This window comes from Triticum urartu, chromosome 6 (genome assembly GCF_003073215.2).
Source record: "Triticum urartu cultivar G1812 chromosome 6, Tu2.1, whole genome shotgun sequence".
NCBI lineage: Eukaryota > Viridiplantae > Streptophyta > Magnoliopsida > Poales > Poaceae > Triticum > Triticum urartu.
In genome coordinates, this window is record NC_053027.1 from 228,174,073 (window position 1) to 228,196,572 (window position 22,500).

Here is a 22,500-nt window from a genome sequence, read left to right on the forward strand (position 1 = left end):
CAAATCCCAAGCATTCAGGCACCACTCCCCTGGGGTGAATATACAACACTATTTTCTAAAGCAACGGTCCATTAGGAAGCAATGGTCCACCCCCTCGCGCAGTCGCATTGCTAAGGGCGGGCACCATTAAGGCTGTGTTCGGTTGACAAGATTGTGCAGCAGTTTTGGCAGGGATTGAGGTGGATTTAATCCTTTGCAAGTCAAAATCCCCCCAAATCCTCTCCGATCCTCTTGACAAAGGTGTAACCGAACAAGGCCTAAGGCGGCTAAGCGGCTTGCAATATGAGCAGTGAATCATCCATGAAAATTTTGTACCACCACCTTGGTTCTAAGCAATACCTGAACCCACGGTCCATGTGTTAAACTAACCGGCTTACCTACTAGACCCATCCATATGCGCCTGAACCGTACCTGAGGGCATACGAATTGCCGCAATACATTCATATTGGGAGGTCGCACCAGAAACATTAATTAAATGACACAAAAGCTAACATATCAACCTGTATTTCTAGCTCAGATAATAGAAGCATATACATCTAGGAGCCAAAACACCACGTTCAAAACCAGTTATCATGTTGGTCCTTTGGGAAATTTGGATGGAGCGGAACTAATGCACCTTCAGAAGCAAAGTGGCACGATTGGAAGACGTCCTGGCTGCCATTTGAACAAGAATACAATTATGGCGGCAAGCTGGAGCTCAATGCATCCAGCCACCTTTTGCTGAACCCCCCACAGGAATAGGCTAACTCGATGTATTGACTTATTTCTCCTCTAGTGCTTTGTACTTTTTATTTTTTTCTTTAGATCCAAGGGTCTGCTCCATGTTTCCCTATTTTCCCACTGCTCCCTTCTATCAAACAATGCAAGCCAGCAATATGGTGAATCTTTCAAAAAAACCAGTTATCATACAATAAAGTGATCTTTGTTTTGTTACTTTTGTCTCTAAACAATTTTGATGGGCTCTGACTAGCTACACTGGGGAGTAACTTAGACTAGTAACATATGCATGTTACTAATCTATGTTACTACCTTTATAGTGGGAAGTAACATATGTGCGGTAACATGTAACACTTCATTTATTAGGCTGTAGACTCATCTTGCCTTGATATGTGTGATGTTACTCATTTAAAACTATAATGAAGCTAGCCAACTCACCTCCACAAGGCTTCCCCGATTAGAGCTTTGTCGGCCGTCCGATCTGCCTTTCTGACGCGTCTGAGCCGTTGGATCTTCACAGCAGTTAAAATCAATTTCCACCTCGCGGTCGTTTTTCGCTGGTCAATGACGAGTGGGCTCGCGTTGGAAACTCGTTGGCTGGGTTTGTTATCACCGCGTGCACAAGGTTTCGGCCAATCCGCTCCACGCGCCTCGCATCCAATCCCTGCCCTGCCCTCGACTTGTCCCACTCCCACACGAGCCGCCAGACAAACCCTAGCCTCTTTCCATGGCAAAATTGACAAATTTGACCTATGAACGAAATCAAATCACAGAATGAACTGCCCGTGAAACTATTTCACGCGGCTGACCTTTTTGTGTGACGCCCGACACGAAGGCGTCACACTACACTGTGCAACGCCTCACAGATAGACGCTACACGCCTGTCCAGCGTCGCACCTGTGTGATCCGAAAATTACTAAGTCAGTATGCAGCGCCTGAGAGTTAGGCGCCACACTATACAGTGTAGCGCCTAGCTTCTAGGCGTTGCACTAGTGGTTGCTTCATTTTGTAGTGCAACCACTAGTGCAGCGCCTATCTCTTAGGCTCTGCACAATGACTTAACAATTTTTAGGCAGTCTGGAGTGCAACGCTGGCCAGGCGTGTAGCGCCTATCTGCGTTGCACAATATAATGTGGCATTTTCGTATCAAGCGTCACACAAAAAGGTCAGTTGCGTGAAATAGTTTTACTGGCAGTTTATTTTGTGATTTGATTTCGTTAACAGATCAAATTTATCAAATTTGCCTCTTTCCCCTCTATTCCCACAGCCTGTCCTGCCTCCTCCGCCCATTCTCCTCGCGTCACCACGGGAGCCTCGCCGACGCCTGCTATTCCTCCTCCCTCGTCTCTGTTCGACGCCGAGGACCAGTTCACCCCACACCTTTTCTCCACCCACGACCTAGGGTTGGTGAGGCTGGGTGTTCTCGCTGGGGTGGAGGAGCAGGGGAGGGCCGGGAGGCCGAAGGTGGGGGAGCAGCGAGGCCGGCGAATGGAGCAGCGAGACCCGAACTCTAGGCATTGTACACATTGCGGGATGGAGAAGAGGCCGATGTGGGGCGCAAGGAGCAGAGGGGCAAGAAAGGTGGGGGTGTGACTTTCATCTCCTCTCTTCTAATCGCGACTCTTGCGACCTCGTCATCGGTGCTCGCTCGGCTGGCGTACGGGGCGGCGGCAGGGACGTTGGCCCTCGGCACGAACTCGAAGCCGAGTCTAGCTGACGAGCCCCGTGGTTGGTTTCTCCTACAATCTCCAGATCCCCTTTTGCTCATTCTCTTCCTCTCCTCATATCTTCCTCTGTTGTTTGTGTTCCTTGGATTTGCAGCGATTGTGTGAAGCAAATGTACGTGGGTGAGTTATTTCTTCTTGTGTGAGAGTTAGGAAGAATAACTTTCTACATTTCGGTACAGTTATCGATTGATCCTGATTTAGGAAGAATGCAGCTTTTAAGTCAAACTAAATATATTATGTAACCATGCTTCCTACATTTCGGTGGATTAGCACACCTACTTAGCTATCTTGCACGCCATTCATTCATTTTCTATAAGATCTTGATCTGTGCTTTGCATTCTTACTTGATTGGTTATTCCCAGATTGATCTCAATATTTTGAATGCTCAAGTCAATTATGATGCTTAAAATCATCTCTAACTTATTGCATTCACTGCTGAAATTTTCACACTCCCTGTCATTATTGTGTATAGTGAATCTTGCATCTTTTGAATTGTTGAAACAAATTTATGCTTAATTGCTTACGCCCCTTTCTTTCTTGGTTGTGTGGTCTTTGTTGTGAATGAAAAATGTTTTGTCTCGACTTGTTTGAAATAGTATTTTTTATTTGCAGAGGGTCCAGCATCTGAAGAAGAAATTTTATTTTCACTTTCAAGACTATGTGGATCTTATCATATGGAAGGTACCTAATATATATACATTCAAGACTAGCTTTATTGAATCACAATAGTATTGTGGAAACATAGTTTGTTGGTTCTGAACATTTGCGGCACATAAATTTTAGCTTTCAGGAATTATGATATTGGCCATTTCCACTGAACAATAGAAGGACACATGTAAGGACATATAGAAACTGAAGTTAGGATATAGTGTGAGAATAGTACACCGATTTAGTAAGGCAAGTACTGGCTTGTTTTGTCATCCCTGTGATGAAAGTTAGTTTAGGTAATCTTGGTATAAAACCATTTCCTTAAATTGTAACTTATGGTCAGACGGGGATTGTTATTTCACCTGAATATTTGATTATGCTTCTAAGTTATGGGAAATAGATAGAGTAAGAGGAAATGGGGCGTTGTTAGGTGGGATCTTGCCACGGTGGCGTTGGTGATGTCTGTAGTATTTTCGTCCCCGCCAGTCACACTATTCCTAGGTTTGGTCAATATACTTATCCTTTGATTTCTCCTATATTTTCCTTCCTGATTTTGTTTGATGATTTGCTAGGTTATGGGATTGGATCTCCATTTTCCAAGATTCTTAGCTGATAAGTATATTGTGCGGAAAAATCTCTACTGAATGACAAATCCAAGCAATGTAAGTGACCTAACATTTCACTGGTGGTATGGTACATCTCATACAATTTCTGAATTCCAATACCGTTCCTGTGTAGCTGGATACTCCATGGGACAAAGTTGAAGCTTTGTACATCACTTCTCTACCTGTTTATTAATGTTTCTTCATGTTTGGCAGTGATCTGGGTTTCCATGTACTTGATAGATGCATTCCTTATCTTTATGTGTTCCATCTATGTTTATATGTTTCTGCCCATAAATGTATTTATGAGCTTGCTCCGTTTTTTACTGCTTTCCTATGGCAATTTGAAAAGTACCCTTTATTCCCCTAAAAAGGGCTATACATGCATTTAAAAGAGTGCACATTTTCTATAAACATAAGCATTGTCTTTACCCCACTGCTCTCTGGCGTGCAGCGACGAAGATTTCATGCTCAACCTCCCTCACAGCCCCAGGTTCGGCTACTTTCCAGTTTTGTTAGTTTTCTTCTTGGTAGCACTGAACACCATGGAAACATGGGTGCCGTGGCCACACACATGCATTTTGTCGTCCTCCTTAAAATTCAATTAGATTATATGCAAACATGCAGTCGTGTTTACTTAAGATCCAATTAGATGAATGCTGTTTATTTTTCCATATAGTTTCTATTTAGAAAGGCCTCATATGCAAGTTGGGGACATGCCGTGAACATATGGTTTTGTGATCTATGGTCTTGAGTCATATGTTGGATGGGTGATAATGGAAATTTTCTTGAGGATAACCCCGTGCATAAGTTTTGTGAGAGTTAAACCTGTTTTATGAGAGGTAAAGCTGTTTTTTGAGAGTTAAACCCGTGCATGTGAATGTATTTTTTTAGAACTGGTCAAACTATTTTTTGTGAGAGTTAAAGCTGTTTTCTGGAGGACAAACCCGTGAATAAGTTTCTCATCTGTATAGATTAATTAATAGGATGGCAATTTAAGTTTATTGGAGCTCTTTTTAAGAAGTGGGGGTCTGCTTTGGTTTCTTGCTGTTTGCATATTCTCTTAAAAACACTTGACTGACTGCAGCTGACTGTTTATACATCAATAATATGGGCAGTTGAATACGGCGTTTTCAAGTGAAGGATTTCAAAAATCTAATATGGCATGCCTATTTTTCATGGAAAAACAAATGGTACCTTATTTACTATTTAGTTTTTAAGCTAGACTAATTTGACTACACGCATCCTGAGGTGCCTTCTATTTGAAGTTCTGCCTAGGGTGGCCTTTGTCTTGGTTTACAGCTCCATATGGCTACCTATGTACTCCCTCCGTTCCAAAATATAAGTCCTTTTAGACATTTCAAATGGAATACAACATACGGATGTATGTAGACATATTTTAGATTGTAGATTCGCTCATTTTGCTCCGTATGTAGTCACTTGGTGAAATCTCTAGAAAGACTTATATTTAGGAACGGAGGGCGTATAACATATGTAGGTTCTGTTTGAACCGTCTCAAATCACATAGAGATGTTAAATTTTCAATTTGTTGCCTCGCGGTCGTGTGCCATCACCAGGTTTACTCCAGAAAAGTGGAATGTGCAGAGTTTCTGTGTTGATTAGTCAAATATTTGCTTTGCCTTAAAGACTGTCCCAATCTATGTTCCAGGTTGTGGCAACGCTGCAGATATGCCCATTGCCATTGAGCATTTCTATCTATATGCTTCTACAGAGTATTTGGTTTTTTAACTATACGCTTGACGAAATAATTTCCTTATAAGCCGGGACAAGGCGTTTGTAGTTGGTATTTGTACTATAAGCTCAATTTTTTTGGTTCATCTCATCTCTGGTTATTTTTTCGTTTTTTGTGTTTCTGCAGCATATTATCATTAGCATGTAAAACCTCTTATATTTCTTGTTTTCAACAATTATTCTTTGGCAGGGAAGACTATGATAACACTAAGATTATCAGGAAAGGATTCAGAGCTTTTTTTTAATCCAGATTATCACACATGATGCAAAATTAACAACCACGACTTTGAAATATGGAGATGATGCTTATTATGTGCTAGAAATCAAATATGTAAAGGAGAAGATAATGTTTGCGAAGGTGTGTATACTGAACAGGCATCCCAATTGATATGTTTTTCTGTTGTTTCTTGATGTGCCCTCATGCAGCTCTGTCCATATATACTGATTGTTATACTTATTGTTGTGTGAGTTGCAGGAGAGGGGAGAGAGATACGGGTTGATTCTGGGTAAACTTTGCTTAATTTGTTGGAGAAAATGCTCGATAGATCTCATGGATGGATGAGGTTGTGGCAGTAGTTCTCGGGTGCAATATCTATCTTGATAGAGTGATCGATCAGGGCACATTAGAAGCAGAAAGAAGAGGAAACGTTTGGGCCGTCTATGGCGTTGAAGATTCAGTGTTTCTGTCTTGTGTACATGCACGGCCAGTTCAGTAACTAGATGGCCTTTTCTACTGTACTGGTGCTGCTACTTTTCACATGCTAGCTTCTTTGGAAAGCGCCAACAGTGTGTACAACATGTAAAGAGTCCATGTTGAAAGAACAGAAGCAGAAGTATGGAGTTGATGTATTAATGGTCAATCAAGGAATTCAGTCTCGATGAGCTTAACTAATGATGTGTGGGTTGAGCCTTAGGTCATTTTCAAAGTAACGGAAGTACAAGAGATTACTTGAAAATATGCATTTTTTCAATGTGACATGGTCTTAAGTGCGATTTTATACCACCAAATTAAAATGTGGTATAATCTCATTGTAGACAACAAGCCTACATTTTTATTTTATTTTATTGAAGGGGTTAAACTTGTTATCGTATGTGTTTGCCCACAACTAAATCAACTAAAACATTATTTTTTTTTCAATGTGAACATGGATTCAATGGGTCTATGCGCCATTTGACGCTGGTCCTTGCAAAATGAAATTATTTTCATTGACAACATGGTTTCAGTGGGTCTCTAATGGCGCATCTGGTTGAGCCCCTCCTCCCGCGGCTTCTCGAGACGAGGTCTCTCCTCCTGACTATAAAAATCCATTGATGGAAGCTGGGGAGGGCCGAGATGAACATCTGGCTCCCTGGGTCTAAGCCATCGAGATGGTAGAGACGACGTTTCCATGTCATCTACTCCAGCAGCCGGACAAGGCATATAAAAACCATGGATCCTTGCTCCCCAGGCCGCAAACTGATCACAGTGATGTCTACGACCTTCTCCTAGATGTATTAATCTCAATCTCATGTTTGGCTTTCTTCCCTTTTCTCTTCTAATGATGTAATTTCTTTTACTAAGATAACACCATGTTTGTTGTAATGCCTTATTTGATGTAAGATCCCTTTTCTACTTTGAATGAATTTACTGCATATATTTCTTATTTAGTTTAGTTCATCATTCAAAGACGATGGAATATTTCCTTCACAGATTAAATGAGCATTGCGTAGTCCTTCACAGGTTAAATGAGCATTGCGTAGTCCTTCACAGGTTAAATGAGCATTGCGTAAAAGTATGTCTAAGTTCTCTTTCTTAAGTGCTTCAAGTAAATGAAATTGTTTATTTCAAATTTAATATCTTTTAATAATAATCATAATGAGAGAGGGGTATGCTTCTCTCTCTCTGGGCAAATGTCAGTTTAGACAACATGTACTAAGAAATAAAAACTCCGGAAATGTGTTTGAATCTCACAAAAAGAGTTTGTAGTTCTTATTCATACTTGAAACACGTGAGGCTTTGCAAATTAAACTATGTTTTTTTTCAAGGCGCATATGGATTTAGCAGACCACAACTAAACCGACTGTATATATATGGCCTGTCCTTAGTAAAGGAAATTATTTTTCTTGCGAACATGGCTTTAGTTGAAGGTTCTTGCAGCATGAAACTACTTTTATCGACAACATGTATTCAGCAGGTCTCTGCGCCATTTGGCGCAACGGGTCAACTAGTACTACTAGTAACTAGCTATTTTACCACATGCCTCTCTTTCTTCATTTATTGATTGTCACATCATCTATTTTATCTAGATATGTGTGATGTTACTACCTATGTTAGGCTGGTCATAGTGGGGAGTAACTTATGCTAGTGTCATGCATATGATACTAGTCTAAGTTATTATCTTCATAATACAAAGTAACATAATAGTAGTGTCATAGATAGCTTCATTTATTAGTTTGTAGGCTCATCTTGTCTTGAAAAACGCTATGTTACAATAACATATTATGTTACCACATCTCATTAACTTCATGCCATATAAGCAACATTTTCTTGAAGTGCACACTATGACCAGCCTTGGATAGTCTCATGGGCTAGACTGCGCCCTGTCTTTAATTCTGGCCCCGGCCAAGTCGAGCAGAGCCAAGACTCGTCGTCGTCCTCGTCTTCTTCCTCTCGTCGCGCGTCTCTCTCTCTCCCCGCCACCTAAAAATAGCACGAGGCCCGCGTGGCTACCGCCTCCATGAATCTCGCGCGCTCCATTCCCTCCCGTCCTCACCTTCCTCTCCTCGGCGTCCCCTCGATGCTAGGCGGCTTATACCCACCGCATGCCCGTCTCCGTCGCCCCGTTTCACCTCGCTTTCCATGTCCCTCCGCGCCCCCAATGCCGCGCCAGACCCAGGTAAACACCCACCCTTGTTGGTTCTTCTCTCTTCTTGCAGGGTCCATCGACTAACTGACTGACTGACTGATTGATTCTTGGGATGGTTAGCCACAGCGAGGCGGCGGGCGGATGCCGTCGGTTGGCTTCGCGTGATATTCCCCGACGTGCCTCTGCCGCCACCGTCCGACGCCTCCGACAACGAACTGCACGCCGCGCTCTCCGGCGGCAGGCTGCTCTGCGCACTCCTGAGGAAAATTTGCCCCGGCGCCTTGCTGGACGACGTCTCCACGGACAATGTCGGCAGGTTCCGCGCTGCCGTCGAGCGGATGGGCGTGCCTACCTTCAGCGCCTTCGACCTCGAGAGGGTTGGTTCGGTTGCAGTATCCCTGTTACTTCCTCCGTTCACTTTTGTAAAACCTTTTAGACATTTAAGACAACACCTAAAACAGTTCAATTTCAGCTGTCTTAAACAACTTACAAAAATGAACAGAGGGAGTAGTATTAATTCTCTCTTCTCTCTTCTTATCCTTGGTTGACATTGCATCCATCCAGGGTCAAATGACAGCTGTTGTGACCTGCATTCTTGCCCTCAAGGATCGGTTTGGATCACGCATCGGCGAAGAACGGAACGTTACTTTCCTCACCAGAAACGATAGCGAGGGAAGCAGAAAGTATATGGTTGCCAAGCTGCAAAGAGTGCTCACCAGTCCAATTATGTCAGGTCCTGCTATTCTACTTGCACTGATATCAAGATTTTATTTTTATTCTTTTTGTACTCTCGAGAAATATCAAGAATGACAGTATTCTCCATTAGGGAGTTTGCACAATTGCACTGATATTGAGAATTTGCGATAGTATTCACCAGTCCAAGTTAATAAGCTTGGGAATAACTTGATTGCGAGTTGAAACATCATCTTTTGTCATCTTTCTATGCAGAACCATCCACCCCTTCATTAGGGGCCGATCTGTATTCTCCGTCAGGGGTACTTCAGATGAAACAAGGGGGATTTGCTGATCTTCCTGGTTGTAAGATTTCAGACTTGATGAAATCCTCCAGCTTGGATGTAAGTACAATGCTGCATACTGCACTTGAAACCATCAAGATAATCAATCAATTCTCGTGGAAATTTAAAATGAAAAAGAAAACGTACTAGTATGTTATTTTCCGGTGCCAACTTGTTCTTGTGTTTGACGAGCCAACCTATTTTGCAGAATGCACCCACTCAGTCACTTCTGGGTGTCGTGAACAGCATCGTTGATGAGAGCATCGACAGGAAGAACGGACAGATACCTTATGTAGGCTTCTAATAAAAAAGCAATAAAGTTAGTTTGTTCTTCCATATTTAGGAGATTTTGTTTCTACACGTGTTAACATCTTTCCTTGCGTAAAATGGATGGAAATATTTCATTCTAGCGCATCGCTTGCTTGCTGAGGAAGGTCATAGTTGAAATTGAACGGCGTATGTCTTCTCAAGCTGGGCATATAAGAAATGTAAGATAAATAGTTATTCATGTTTATTTTTGTATTGAATAGTCCATTGTGATCTCTTTCTTGTCTGCAGCAAAATAACCTGATTAAAGCTCGCGAAGAGAAGTATCAGTCAAGGATAAGAGTGCTGGAAGCACTAGCAGGTGGGCAAAGCGGGCAAACACATGTAAATTCTAGCACCTTCTTTGAGCCATCTATCTCCGAATTGTTTTTACCAGAAATTTTGTGCACTGCAAGTAAATTGCTTAATTCTTCTCAATGAGTTTCAAGCTCTTCTCATCTCCAGTAAATTGTAAAATAGTGTGACTGAGCAGAACCCCATTTGTTTATTTCATATAGCTTAAAATAACAGCAAGGTTGACTTACTTTCTTGTCCACTCTGTAAATAATGACAATTCATGTACTTGAGTGGCCATAGCTTTAGCTCAATGGAGAAAGTTGATCTGTTTCTTTATGAAAGCCCACTCTTGTCATGCAGATGGAGAAAGATAAGCTCAAAGACAAAGGACAACTACCAGAGGAAGATATGGCTATGTTGATGAAATGCCAGGAAGAAGTGGCTAGATTGATGAAGGAGAAGGAAGATATGGTTACGTTGCTGAAGGAGAAGGAAGATATGGTTAGGTTGTTGAAGGAGAAGGAAGATATGGTTAGGTTGTTGAAGGAAAAGGACGATATAGTCGACTTGAAAAAGGGCAAGGTGGAAGAAACACAGCAAATAGTGGATGAGGAAAGATACAGGTTACTTAAGGAGAAGGATGATACTATAGTGACATTGAAAAAGGAGAAGCAAGAAATGGTTAGGTCGTTGAAGGAGAAGGAAGATATGGTTAGTCTGTTGATGGCAAAGGAAGATATGGTTGATTTAAAAAAGGTCATGGTTGAAGAAAGACAAAGAATAATCGATGAAGGAAATGATAGGTTACTTAAGGAGAAGGATGATACTATATTTAGATTCACAAAGGAGAAGGAAGAGATGGTTAGGTTGTTGAAGGAGAAGGAAGATATAATTAGGCTGATGAAGGAGAATGACGATGTGGTTAGGTCAATACAGAAAGAAGATATGGTTAATTCAGAAAACGGTAGTATTAAGGACAAAAAACAAACAACAGATGATGGTAATGATAGATTGATTTCAGAGAAGAACACTATTGTGGTTAGGTTGACAGAGGAGAAGGAAGAGATGATTAGGTTGCTGAAGGAGAAGGAAGATACAATTCGATTGATGAAGGAGAAGGAAGATAATAAGGCTGACCTGAAAAAAGGCACAGTTAGAAACATTAAGCAATCAACTGATGAAGACACAGATACATCAACTAAGGAGAAGAGCGACATAATTAGGTTGATGAAGGAAAATGAAGATTATAACAATACAATTATGAAACTTAAGCTGGACTTAGAAGCATTAAAATCATTGCACGAGGAGAACTGCAAGTTGTTAGAATCTAAGAAGGAAGATATAATTAAGCTTCTTGCAGACAAGGAAGACAATGCCAGTATGATTTTGCAACTCAAACAGGACAGCTTAACAAAGGAGAATGAGGACATTCTTAGGTTGATGAAGGAAAAGGAGGATGGTAACAGTATAATTGCGAAAGTTAAGCTGGAAATGGAAGCATTAAGATCGTCATATGAAGAAGCCTGCAAGCTCTTAGAATCTAAGGAGGGGGATGTAGTTAGGCTTCTTGCAGATAAGGAAGACAATGCCAGCGTAATTCTGCAACTCAGGCAAGAGCTTGAAGCAACAAAAAGATTGCATGAGACACATAGTCAGCAGTTAGAGACCAGAGCTTCCCAGGTAAAGGAGGAGTTGGAACATAGGATAAAAGAAGTAGAGCTCATGTTAGAAGATTCTATCAAGAGAAAAAGGGAACTTGAAGAAGTATCTAAATCTCGAATCCAGTTCTGGGAGCAGAAAGGAATAGTGGTCAACCAATTTGTGGGTTTGCAAGTACAAAACGTTCAGGTATTAGTCAAATCAATTCCTTTTCTCGGTTTCCATTGGGAGTTCCTAAATTTTCAGTTATGTGAATAGTGTTTTGTTTTATCAGGATTTGAGGCTATGTTCTGTTTCAGTTAGGCATGAAATCCTAAATTGTCAAAAAAGATGGCTTGAAGAACTAGCTGGCCTTGGTAAGAATGAACCCTGCGAGTAGTTATCTCTTGTATTTACATAATTTCATCAATAGATCACAATTAACATTATTGCATTTTTTGTAGGAGAAAACCTTAAGGCGGTAACAAATGCTGCAGAAAAATATCATGCAGCTCTTGAAGAAAACAGAAAATTGTTCAATGAGATCCAGGAACTAAAAGGTGCCAGTTTTGTACTACAATCATTAGTTCATTTTGTTTGGCTATTATATTTACTTAGGTAGTACAGCTAAAAATATTAGGTTAACATAGTATTACGAAGCAGGAAACATCAGAGTTTACTGTCGGATTAGACCTTTTCAACCTGGGGAGGATGAGGGCTCCAATTCAGTTGAATATATTGGCGACAATGGTGAACTCGTTTTAACGAACCCTACAAAACAAAAGGAAGGGGGCAAGAATTTCACATTCAACAAAGTATTTGGGCCTACCACTACACAAGGTACTTATAACAGTGAGATCTATGCAATTTACCTTCTCTCGAGTTTCTATTTATGATGTAACAATGCACTAATATAGTGTACGTCATAAATTGGTTTTCTTATATCCTAATTTTCCTTAATAGATATGGTCTTCAAGGATATTCAGCCACTAATTAGATCAGTTCTTGATGGCTACAATGTTTGCATTTTCGCATATGGTCAAACTGGATCAGGGAAAACATACACTATGGTATGAAGCTTTCAGAACATGAACTTTTAGCTTTTTATTTCTGTTTGCATGGAAGAACTAATAGTATATGTTTTAATAGTCGATGATGTGCTTACAATATCTTGTTTCAATTGATTTCTTAGATGGGGCCTGAAAAGGCAACTGAGAAAGAATGGGGCGTTAACTATAGAGCACTAAATGACCTTTTCAATATCTCCCATGCTCGGCGAGACATGATCACATATGAACTTACTGTTCAAATGATTGAGATCTACAATGAGCAAATCCGTGATCTCCTTGGTGGTGGTGGTGCACAGAAGAAATATCCTTTTGTTTGTCTAAACTGGCTTCACTGGATAGTAGTTTGCGTGTGTTTTCTGCATGTTCTATGTTAGCCATTGTTTTATGTGGTAATATTGTTATAACGAAATTAGTTGAAATAGGTCTATTTTGTAATTCTGCAACTTTTAGTTGGGCATAGTAGTCCGTGTGTGTTTTCTGCAAGTTCTAACAAAACTTAGTCATTTTTCTCGAATACGCAACATTAGTCATGGTTTTATGCATTCTGAATTCATCTATTATTAGCAAGAAAGTGTCTGGAAATAAAGGGGCTGTTTTTGGTTCCTAGACACACCTTGCCACACTTTGCCACACCTCAAGTTAGGCAGGACCAAGTTAGGTGGGTGTTTTGTTCTAGCCACACCTAAGGCAAGATTCTTCTTGTGAGAAACAATCCCCACATGTCATACACACAAAAAGTATGGCAAGATTCCCTTAGGCAAGCCAAAGTATGGCTAAGAATTTGAGCACCTAAGGCAGGTGTGGCAAACTGCGGCAAAATTAGTCACCACCAAAGAGGCCCAAAAAGTTGTAACTTTGGTTGGGTACACCAATTGCCCGTACACAGTATTCATGAGATTTCTACTGTCATAGTCTTGCTTGTAATTCAATGAATTGCCTTTTGCAGACTGAAACATCCCCCCTCCCCCCCTCCCCCTTTTTTTTCCTTAACTTGCACACGATAGGGATTCAGAATACCATGCAGCCAAACGGAATTTCTGTTCCTGACGCAACTATATGTCCTGTCAACTCAACTTCTCATGTTATTGATCTAATGCAAACTGGGCACGGCAATAGAGCGATGAGTGCAACAGCTTTGAACGAGAGAAGCAGCAGATCTCACAGGTAGGTTAATTTTGCCAGTTCTCTTTTTCTGCAGGAATAAAGCTCCTTATTAGTGGGTAATCTTCTGCAGTGTTGTGACAATTCATGTCCGAGGCCAGGATCTAAAAACTGGGAACACTTCACGTGGCGCTCTACACCTTGTGGATCTTGCTGGAAGTGAGAGGGTGGACCGCTCTGCGGTTACAGGAGACAGGCTCAAAGAAGCACAGCACATCAACAAATCTCTGGCTGCTCTTGGGGATGTTATATTTTCCTTATCACAGAAGAATGCGCATGTACCATACAGAAATAGCAAGCTTACACAAGTCTTGCAAACTTCTCTGGGTATTCTTTTTCACCAAAGAACTAATTTTAGTCACATAATTATGTGTTGTATAGAGAGGTTCATGACATGGGAAAATTTCATATGCAGGTGGGCATGCAAAGACACTAATGTTTGTGCAGGTCAATCCAGACGTTTCGTCTTATACAGAGACCTTAAGTACTCTTAAATTTGCGGAACGAGTGTCTGGGGTGGAACTAGGTGTTGCAAGGACCAATAAGGAGGGAAAAGAAGTCAAAGATGTCAGAGAATTGATGGATCAGGTAACATACTCTCTCAACACAAAACATTATTGGGGTGCAGTGATATTGCAAGGACCTTAAGGACTAATAATAAGCGACAAATGCAGTGATATTGCAACATACTAGCGTAACTAGCTAATGATCTTGATATTGAGGTGCGCAAATAAATTAAGGATATCATACTAGGGTGTCAAAATTCAAAACAGTATGTCATGTGGCACAAGATTTTCTCTCATAATGAAATACAGTTACAGTTGTTGACATCTAATGTGTCGACTTGCAGTTTTCGATGCTAAAAGATACTATCTCAAAGAAGGACGACGAAATCGAACAGCTGCAGCTACTGAATACTAGCACCTCCAAATTGAAGTCCAACAGACAAGCTGATCACATATTGAAGCATTCATCATCTTCTCCTGGCATAACATCACTAGGAAAGGTCTCAAGTGTTGGTGGTGGAGCAGCTTCTGATCTTGACAACTTCTCTGACACTAGTGACAGGCAATCTGAAGCTGGGTCCATGCTCTCCATTGAACCTGAGGTTTCTGGTCTTGGTGATGTTGAATCTGATGGAAGGTTAAGTGATGCATCTGATGGGGGTAATTCCACCGGTGCGGAAACTGACAGTTCTGTAAGCAGTGTGGTAGACCAAGGGCAAGAGAAAGCGTCTAGCGCTGCGAAAGAGCGGTTGTGCGTATTTCCAGTTCTCATTAGTCTGACATTTAATAGTTTCATTTATTTGACAATTCAATTTATACAGAATTTCCATGAAGTGGAACTTTTGTCATGGTTGTGGCTGTTGTCTGTGACTTGCACCTTTTTCCCTTCGTGTAGGACAAAGACGGTATCTCGAGTTCAGAAGTTGACAGTCGGAAAAGCATCAGGCTTGCGGCCTAAACCAAGGGATCCTGCTGTTCCTAAACCCTCAGGTAAGATGCCTCTTTATTTTGCACTTGGATTTTTGAAATTTTCTGAATATGCCAAGGTTGACAAAATAATGCTTGGGAGAAACATAACTGAGTTTGACAGTTTTATCCATACAGTTAGTTCATATAGTTCACTCCTAATCTCGGTAACATACATGTACAGTGTGTCTTGAACATGTAATTACAACGGGATTTAGCTGGATATGCATTGGCATGGAATCAATGTTTTGACTACGGTCCAGAGTAAAAGGATATTTGCATTGATGAACTGATAACGAATCTAATCTAATACAAACTCAGTGTAACTCCTGGTACTGTATCTAACAAAAAAGTGACTCTTGTAGAAATCTCGCAAGGAATATAGTTACTAGAGTATTGATTATTAACATTCAAATACCTGGATTATATCCACTCTCAACATGTCTACATATTTTTTCTTATTCTTGTTGCAGTGCCAACAGGGGCACGAAGAAATACAAGCACCCAAGGAATTCCACCAGCAAGAGCTACTAGTAGTGCAAAACGAGGACCATAGATCAAGTTTCTTACTGTGCCATTTTGGCTAAACCATTTTCCACTTGCCTTAAATATCTATTGGAAGCTCTAGAGTGTACAGTCTAGCTTGTTGTAATTAAGCCCATTGAGTTGGAAATTAGGCAGGGAGAAAATTTAGGTGTTGTGAATCTCTCCTCTCTTGTGCTTGATTCACTTATCCTTTTTACTATTTCAGTACGCTCTAAACAACTTCCAAGTAGTTGTTAAAGCACATGAATATGTAGCCTAGGTGCAATTCAGTGAAGGCTTCGAATCTGTTATTGCCTAAATTAGGTATAGCCTAGGTGTATTTTTCTCATAGGGTCTGAATTCTGAAATCAGCCGGTGATGTTTTCCTATGATCTGGCGCTCTCTTATGTTTCAGTTGTGCTCTTAGATTTGCGCATAATTTCATCAACTACAAGGATTTGGGGTTCAGTATAGTAGATAGACCAGAAACCTTTTCTCATTCTTTGTTGTTTTTCAAGATGTTGCCTTTCTTTTTCTCTTTCGAAGGATCCAATGATATTGACTGACTTGATGCACTTAATTTAGTTGCTGCAACGTTGCACTGTGAAGAACATGACCGGAGTTTCTCAGTAGTTTTACCATGTGGTAGGAAGCCTGTGTTTTTTTTATCTTCAATACAAAATAGTTCACCATATGGTAGGAAACTGTGTTGACTTGATTCTACTGATGCAATGAACTATGTACAGTACTAATAAATAAACTTACAGGAAGAGGTACTTCCATGGTAGTGAACAGTTCAGTCCTCAGTTACGACAGAGTAAAAACGCACGCAATTCAATCGTCATATTGCAAATGTTGTTTGGAGTGTCACGAAGTCGCCAATATAATAAGATATCATGTAATTTTCTAAATTAGAAGTGTCAGTTTTATACCAGAGAAATTATTTGCAACTTCAGTACTCCGTCCCTAAATATAAGTCATTTTAGAGATTTCAATATGGACTACATACGGAGCAAAATGTGTGAATCTCGCTCCAAAATCCGTATATATGCATCTGTATCTAGTTCGCATTGAAATCTCTAAAAAGACTTATGTTTAGAAATGGAGGGAGTATTATATTTAATTTTTCTACCACTAAGCTCCATGCAGCAAATGTGTCGAGAAAAATCTTTCATGACTTACAAGCAAGTGCTTCTCTCTGAATCGAGGGAAGTTGATAAAGAAATTTACAATACATTGCACAATGTTTAAAAGAAAGCTTGCAAGTTGACACAAAAAAAACATGCTTTTTCTTTATTTCGGACATCAGCATGGTAGTTCAGAATCAGATTAGCAAGTTGAACAACCCTACAGCAACTAATGACGATTACAGTACAGTACTAATAAGCAATAATAGACGATGAAATGGGGGCATGAAATCCTCCTACTTTTACAGCTTCCCGTTCCTCGTGATGAGCTCTTTGGGTAGCTATCTCATTTACAACTCAAAAGTTTTTCCGTTCCTCACGAGGACCCGTCCAATTTGCAATTTTCAGCGCAGACCGCAGTGTGCAAACTGAAAACAAAGCTCCATGATGAATCAGGCAATGGTGGCCTGCGCTTGCTTCGCCCCAACCGCAAAGAACTCGGTGATGACCTCGAGGGGCATGCCCTTTGTCTCTGGGACCTTTAGGTAGACGAACACAAAGGCAATGCAGCAAACGACTGCATATATACCAAAGACACCCGCTAGACCAATAGCATTCAGCATCACAGGCAGGCTGTAGGTAACAATAATGTCACAAATCCAGAATGTGAGGGCGCAAATAGCGATGCAGACACCACGGACTCTGGTGGGGAAAATCTCTGCACATAGAATGTTGGGGATCGGGCCAAAGCCCATGACAAAGCAGCAGAAGTAGACAATGACGCTAACTGTGGAGAGCACAGCGTGGGGCACCGTACTCAAGTTGATAACATTGGACACAACCAAAACAATTAGGGATGCTATCAAGATGGGAATTGTGCCCAGTAGCAGAAACCTGCAGAAAGGAAAAATAATAATAAGGCCTTGTTTGATCGGAAAAAGTGATAATACTGAGAATTGAGATTCCAAAGCAAACCAGTTAGTTACCTTCTTCCAGATATATCCATAAGTCTCATGGCTACACCAATGCTTGGGAGCATGAGTAAGGTGGTGAGAGAACTGATCAAGATGGATGCTGATGCTGAACTGAGGCCAAGATTGGAAAGAAGAACCGCCACACCAGCTTGCTCCAGAATTTGAGGAGTATAGTAGAGAACTCCATTTATTCCAGCAAACTGCACAAGGAAAATCGACTTAGTACTTGTTGGCCAGTTTCAGACTATATGTTTGTTCATATCTGGCATACATACAGTAATTAAAGAAATCAGCAGCATAATCTCTACCTGCTGAAGCATCTGAATTCCAACGCCGACGAACAATGCACGCCTCACACCAGGTTCAAACAGATCTTTCCAGATTGAACCTTTGGGAGCTGCCTCCAATGGATGAATCATGGCTGGACCGGCCGCCATACGCTCTTCCATAAGATCCTTGGAGTAAAGAGCCGAGTGGCTTACCAAAGCAGCAGCATGTATAAACCCACTGCCCCCTTGCGTGGCATCACCCCCACCAGGAAGTGAAACAACAGAGCCCCTTCTTGAGTCGGCCACCCCCTCTTGGTGCAAGTAGATTCTTTTGAAGCCTCCTTCCTTCTTGCCATCCTCGCCTTGTCGCTCCGACCATTTCCATGCGAGTTGCCACCCCCCACCAATACCAGTGCTGCTGACTGCCTCCCCACCCTCTTCCAAGAGACTTCTCCTTCTCATGCCCAAAGTGCTTCCATGGTGACCATGGTCCTTCCCATCCGTGTTTGTGGTCTGTCGTGACAGCAGCGGGCTATGGACATTATCTTCGTAGTCACCTCCAGCATCAGATGCATATTCTTCATCGTCCCTATGAACGTTCTCCTCATCCCAGTGCTCAGTTTTTGGGTGCTGATCTGCCACACTGAGCATGCTGCCAAAGTTAGGAAACAATGTGCTCCGCATGCTTCCTCCAACTTGAGGCATGTTCTCATGAACACTTCCGAAAAGCGTGACTAGAGGATCCATAAGGGGCACACTCTGGTTCACCATGCTGCCATGACGAGATGCAAGAGAAAGCACACTTCCAAGCATGCTGGGTCCCTTGGAAGGTCGAGCAATCCATGATTGGCCCTCTTCAGGCCCATATAGTGTTATTTGGTCATTATCGCCATCAACAACATGATCGTCAGCTGGGTCATTAGCTGGTCCTATTATGTACTCCTCAATGGAGGTGTCTCCTCCAACCTCCAAACCTTCAACAAGAAGGGCCATTTCTCCTGCACAAATTTGATTTGGAATGATAACTGTAACTTTACTCATAGTTATTCGTAAACCACCAACTGAAATTTACCAACACTTAGATTCCAACATACTATATTGAAACCCGAATTGTGAAATCATTTTTGAGGAATACCAAAACATTATATCTTTAGAAACATATCATAATTGACTTGAATACCTTACTGAAAGGAGCAGCTTATGCAAGTTCTTAACTTAAGTTGCATACTTGTGTCCATTTACCAACCAATATAGCCACAGTCCATCTGAGCTTTGTCAACAAGGTCATTTATTAAAGAGCAAAAAAAGCCTCCACTGAGGTTACTACTACTACTTCGACATTCTGTGCTGTGCAAAGTACCAACATGAATTTAATGTTAACAAGACTCAACATAATTTCTTACTCTTTGGTCATTTATGATCTGTTATACAGTCTGTACAAATTAAATAATGATTTTTTGTTAAAAAAATTGTGCAACCCAAATATAACAGTTAACACTAGTGCATATCACTTAGGCAACTAATTGCAATCCACTATCAGGGATGAATTTAAAGAAGGGTTCTGTAGCAATCCAGGTGAAATTGTGGCCGTATGCATCTCTCCGATGCAGAGGCCGGGGATGTCCCCCTTTTCCAAAAAAAAGCAATCCAGGTGAAATGAATATGGAGTTTTGAGTGAAAAAAACAGACCTGAGACATCCTCCCTTCCCCGTAATCTTTGCAGCACCTTCTTTGCCTCTGCCATTCGGCCCTTGCTGACAAGCCATCTCGGAGATTCTGGCAGGTAAAATACCGTCAAGATGAAGAAAAACAATGACGGAACTGAGAGAACCCCCAGCATAATTCTCCAATCAGGTGATGGCAAGAGTGACATCCCGAACACCATGCAGTATGACAAGAACATCCCTCCTGACCCACTGAACTGTGGAAGCGTGTTGAGCCGTCCCCTAATCTCCGAAGGAGCCGTCTCTGAGATGTACAAAGGCACCAGCGTGACAGCCAAGCCGATACCAAAGCCATCGACAAGGCGTGCCAGGAGCAGCACATAGACATTGGGTGACCATAGCATAATTAGGCCGCTGAGGAAGTAGAGAAGCGAAGAGAGAATGAGCATAGGGCGCCGGCCAACCCAGTCTGATACTGGCCCGGAGAATGTGGTGATGATGGTTGCACCGATGAGCGACATGGCCACGATGAGCCCCTCCACAGTCGGATTATTTTCGAGCTGGAATTCCTTCTTGATGTACAGGACAGCACCTGAAGACGAAAAGCTTGCTCTGTTAATCTGTGCCTCGAGTAAAAGTAAAGGATAGCAAGTTTACAGATGAGAGATAATCAAGGAAATGTTCACAATCCAAACTTGTCTTGACAATTGGTTGGTACGGTGTTGCTTTTAGGGTCCAAGGAAAAACAAGTCATCAGTTTGCTCAAGGGAAATAAATCACCCGTCTTTTGTTCCAAAAAAGACTAGTAGTAGTAGTACTGAACAGCATCTGGTCTAAACTACTTATAAAGGAAGCTCCCAAACCAAGAACCCCAAATTCACCGGAGTGATCTAACAAGGTAGTAAAACAAATCTGGGCTACTTACCAGCGATGGTGGCATTGTCCCACCCCTGCAGCAGATTGCCGATGGAAGCCGCAATCGCGACCAGTGCAGCACCCGACATCTTCTTCCCTCCTCTCCACCAAGGATCCCTGCAGCTGCGCCTGCGCGCAGAAACCCAGCCCAAGATAAACGAACCAGCCACCACCAGCTGGGATTATTTAGATGAAAAATCTCGCCTACCTCTCTAGTAGAGAACCAACCAAGGAGAGGAGATGGAGAAGCCCAAGAAGCGGCAGCCCCCTGGTGTGGTGTGGTGGTGCGGTGCGGTAGATCAGAACCGAGCGAAGCCGCCTCAAATAGGAGCCAAGAGCTGCCCCTCGTTCACTGCCCCGGCTGCCACCGGAAAAGAAGAAGACAAGGCGAGCAGCGTGGCCCCCCTCCGCCGCGAGAGTGACGACAAAAGGCTGATTACAGCTGTGTATTTATTTTACAGCTGTATATAATCGGCCATACGTGATTTCCACGACTTAATTTGTACAGAGTATCAACTTTCGTTATTCTCAGTCCACCACGGTTCAAGCCCTCGTGTTAGCATTTTTCCGGTTGTATTTAAGGAATTTTCGGCGATGCACGTTCAATACGAGGATACGTTTTCGTCGACTATAAGGCGCCTATGATAACTTCATCAATTTCAAAATGATATGTCGGCTCAGTCTATAAGGATAGGGGTGTGCGTGTATGCGTTCATAGAGGTGAGTGTATGTGCGTATACATGAGCGGTTGCGTTTGTATTGTATTTAGAAAAATCTTTCTTTTTTGCACATCAGTATATGTTTTGAGTCGAGTTGTAACAAATCGCACTAATTCTCATTTGAACCTTTTTTGACCGCCGAACTGATGAGTGGGGCTCGCTCGTAGGGATGACGTGACAAAAAACCATCCCGACTCCCATGGGTCTCTACCAAGTGCCAACAACTCCATGATGGGACACCAAGGGCCCCAGCCGAGGCAGGATGCTGGGTGCAACACATACGATGCGACTATATCTCCCACGTGTCAGAGCACGACTTAGAGGCATAACCGTATAGTAGGCATGTCGCAAGAGGGATAATCTTTACACATCTCATGTACTGAATAAAAAAGGAATAAAGAGTTGGCTTACAATCGCCACTTCACACAATACATGAGTATAGCATTACATCAGCCAGAATACAATCAAGGTCCGACTACGGAACCAAATAAAGAAAGACAACCCCTAATGCTAGATCCCCGACCGCTCCGACTGGGCTCCACTACTGATCAACTGGAAACGAAACAACACAACGAACAAGATCTTCATCGAGCTCCCACTTGAGCTCAGCTGCGTCATCTGCATTGGTATCAACGGCACCTGCAACTAGTTTTGAAAGTAATCTGTGAGTCACGAGGACTCAGCAATCTCACACTCTCGCGATCAAGACTATTTAAGCTTATGTGTAGGAAAAGGTAGTGAGGTGGAATTGCAGCAAGCACTAGCATATATGGTGGCTAACTTACGCAAATGAGAGCGAGAAGAGAAGCAAAGCACAGTCGTGAACTAGAAGTGATCAAGAAGTGATCCTGAAACTACTAACGTTCAAACATAACTCCAAAACCGTGTTCACTTCCCGGACCCCGCCGAGAAGAGACCATCACGGCTACACACGCTGTTGATGCATTTTAATTAAGTTAAGTGGCAGGTTGTCTACAACCGGATATTAACAAATTCCCATCTGCCCATAACCGCGGGCACGACTTCCGAAAGTTCAAAACCCTGCAGGGGTGTCC

The 22,500-nt window shown here is 42.0% G+C and overlaps 2 protein-coding genes and 1 long non-coding RNA gene across 6 annotated transcripts; 2 read left to right on the forward strand and 1 right to left on the reverse strand.

Annotated features, from left to right (window-relative positions):
- The first annotated feature begins 1,971 nt into the window (after positions 1-1,971).
- LOC125512665 lies at positions 1,972-6,475 on the forward strand. Of its 2 annotated transcripts, none has more exons than XR_007285481.1 (6): positions 1,972-2,445; positions 3,057-3,125; positions 3,665-3,754; positions 4,149-4,187; positions 5,364-5,804; positions 5,922-6,475. It is a non-coding gene; the product is annotated as an uncharacterized LOC125512665 (long non-coding RNA). The 2 variants fall into 2 exon arrangements; XR_007285480.1 differs by having other exon boundaries at positions 5,637-5,804.
- A 1,586-nt stretch (positions 6,476-8,061) lies between these two features.
- On the forward strand, positions 8,062-16,390 carry LOC125512667 (kinesin-like protein KIN-14D). Of its 3 annotated transcripts, XM_048677761.1 has the most exons (19): positions 8,064-8,322; positions 8,413-8,669; positions 8,857-9,025; positions 9,241-9,368; positions 9,517-9,600; positions 9,719-9,796; positions 9,867-9,959; positions 10,272-11,759; positions 11,845-11,926; positions 12,014-12,109; positions 12,213-12,389; positions 12,513-12,619; positions 12,742-12,920; positions 13,619-13,783; positions 13,854-14,107; positions 14,196-14,368; positions 14,631-15,037; positions 15,182-15,276; positions 15,726-16,390. In XM_048677761.1, exons 1-19 carry the CDS (start codon positions 8,286-8,288, stop codon positions 15,806-15,808), a joined length of 4,152 nt encoding a protein of 1,383 aa, XP_048533718.1. In that variant the 5' UTR covers positions 8,064-8,285; the 3' UTR covers positions 15,809-16,390. The 3 variants fall into 3 exon arrangements, 2 of the variants coding, with proteins under 2 accessions (XP_048533718.1, XP_048533719.1); XR_007285482.1 differs by lacking the exons at positions 15,182-15,276; positions 15,726-16,390 and adding an exon at positions 14,455-14,552 and having other exon boundaries at positions 8,062-8,322; positions 14,631-14,771; XM_048677762.1 differs by lacking the exons at positions 8,064-8,322; positions 8,413-8,669; positions 8,857-9,025; positions 9,241-9,368 and having other exon boundaries at positions 9,517-9,627.
- A 653-nt stretch (positions 16,391-17,043) lies between these two features.
- On the reverse strand, positions 17,044-21,119 carry LOC125512668 (monosaccharide-sensing protein 2-like). Its single transcript, XM_048677763.1, has 6 exons — positions 20,935-21,119; positions 20,737-20,855; positions 19,837-20,403; positions 18,187-19,145; positions 17,891-18,078; positions 17,044-17,798 (listed from the first exon to the last, which is right to left on the reverse strand). The coding sequence occupies exons 2-6, from the start codon at positions 20,813-20,815 to the stop codon at positions 17,357-17,359; spliced, it is 2,235 nt and encodes a 744-aa protein (XP_048533720.1). The 5' UTR covers positions 20,816-20,855; positions 20,935-21,119; the 3' UTR covers positions 17,044-17,356.
- Between the last annotated feature and the right edge of the window lie 1,381 nt (positions 21,120-22,500).

Excerpts from the sequence above, each read along its gene's own strand:
- LOC125512667 (XM_048677761.1), top strand. The coding sequence starts at position 8,286 with ATGTCCCTCCGCGCCCCCAATGCCGCGCCAGACCCAG. Across the intron at positions 9,369-9,516 it reads TGAAATCCTCCAGCTTGGAT|AATGCACCCACTCAGTCACT; the intron begins GTAAGTACAATG and ends CCTATTTTGCAG. Across the intron at positions 12,620-12,741 it reads CAGGGAAAACATACACTATG|ATGGGGCCTGAAAAGGCAAC; the intron begins GTATGAAGCTTT and ends TTGATTTCTTAG.
- LOC125512668 (XM_048677763.1), bottom strand. The coding sequence starts at position 20,815 with ATGTCGGGTGCTGCACTGGTCGCGATTGCGGCTTCCATCGGCAATCTG. Across the intron at positions 20,404-20,736 it reads GGACAATGCCACCATCGCTG|GTGCTGTCCTGTACATCAAG; the intron begins GTAAGTAGCCCA and ends TTTCGTCTTCAG. Across the intron at positions 17,799-17,890 it reads ATGGATATATCTGGAAGAAG|GTTTCTGCTACTGGGCACAA; the intron begins GTAACTAACTGG and ends TCCTTTCTGCAG.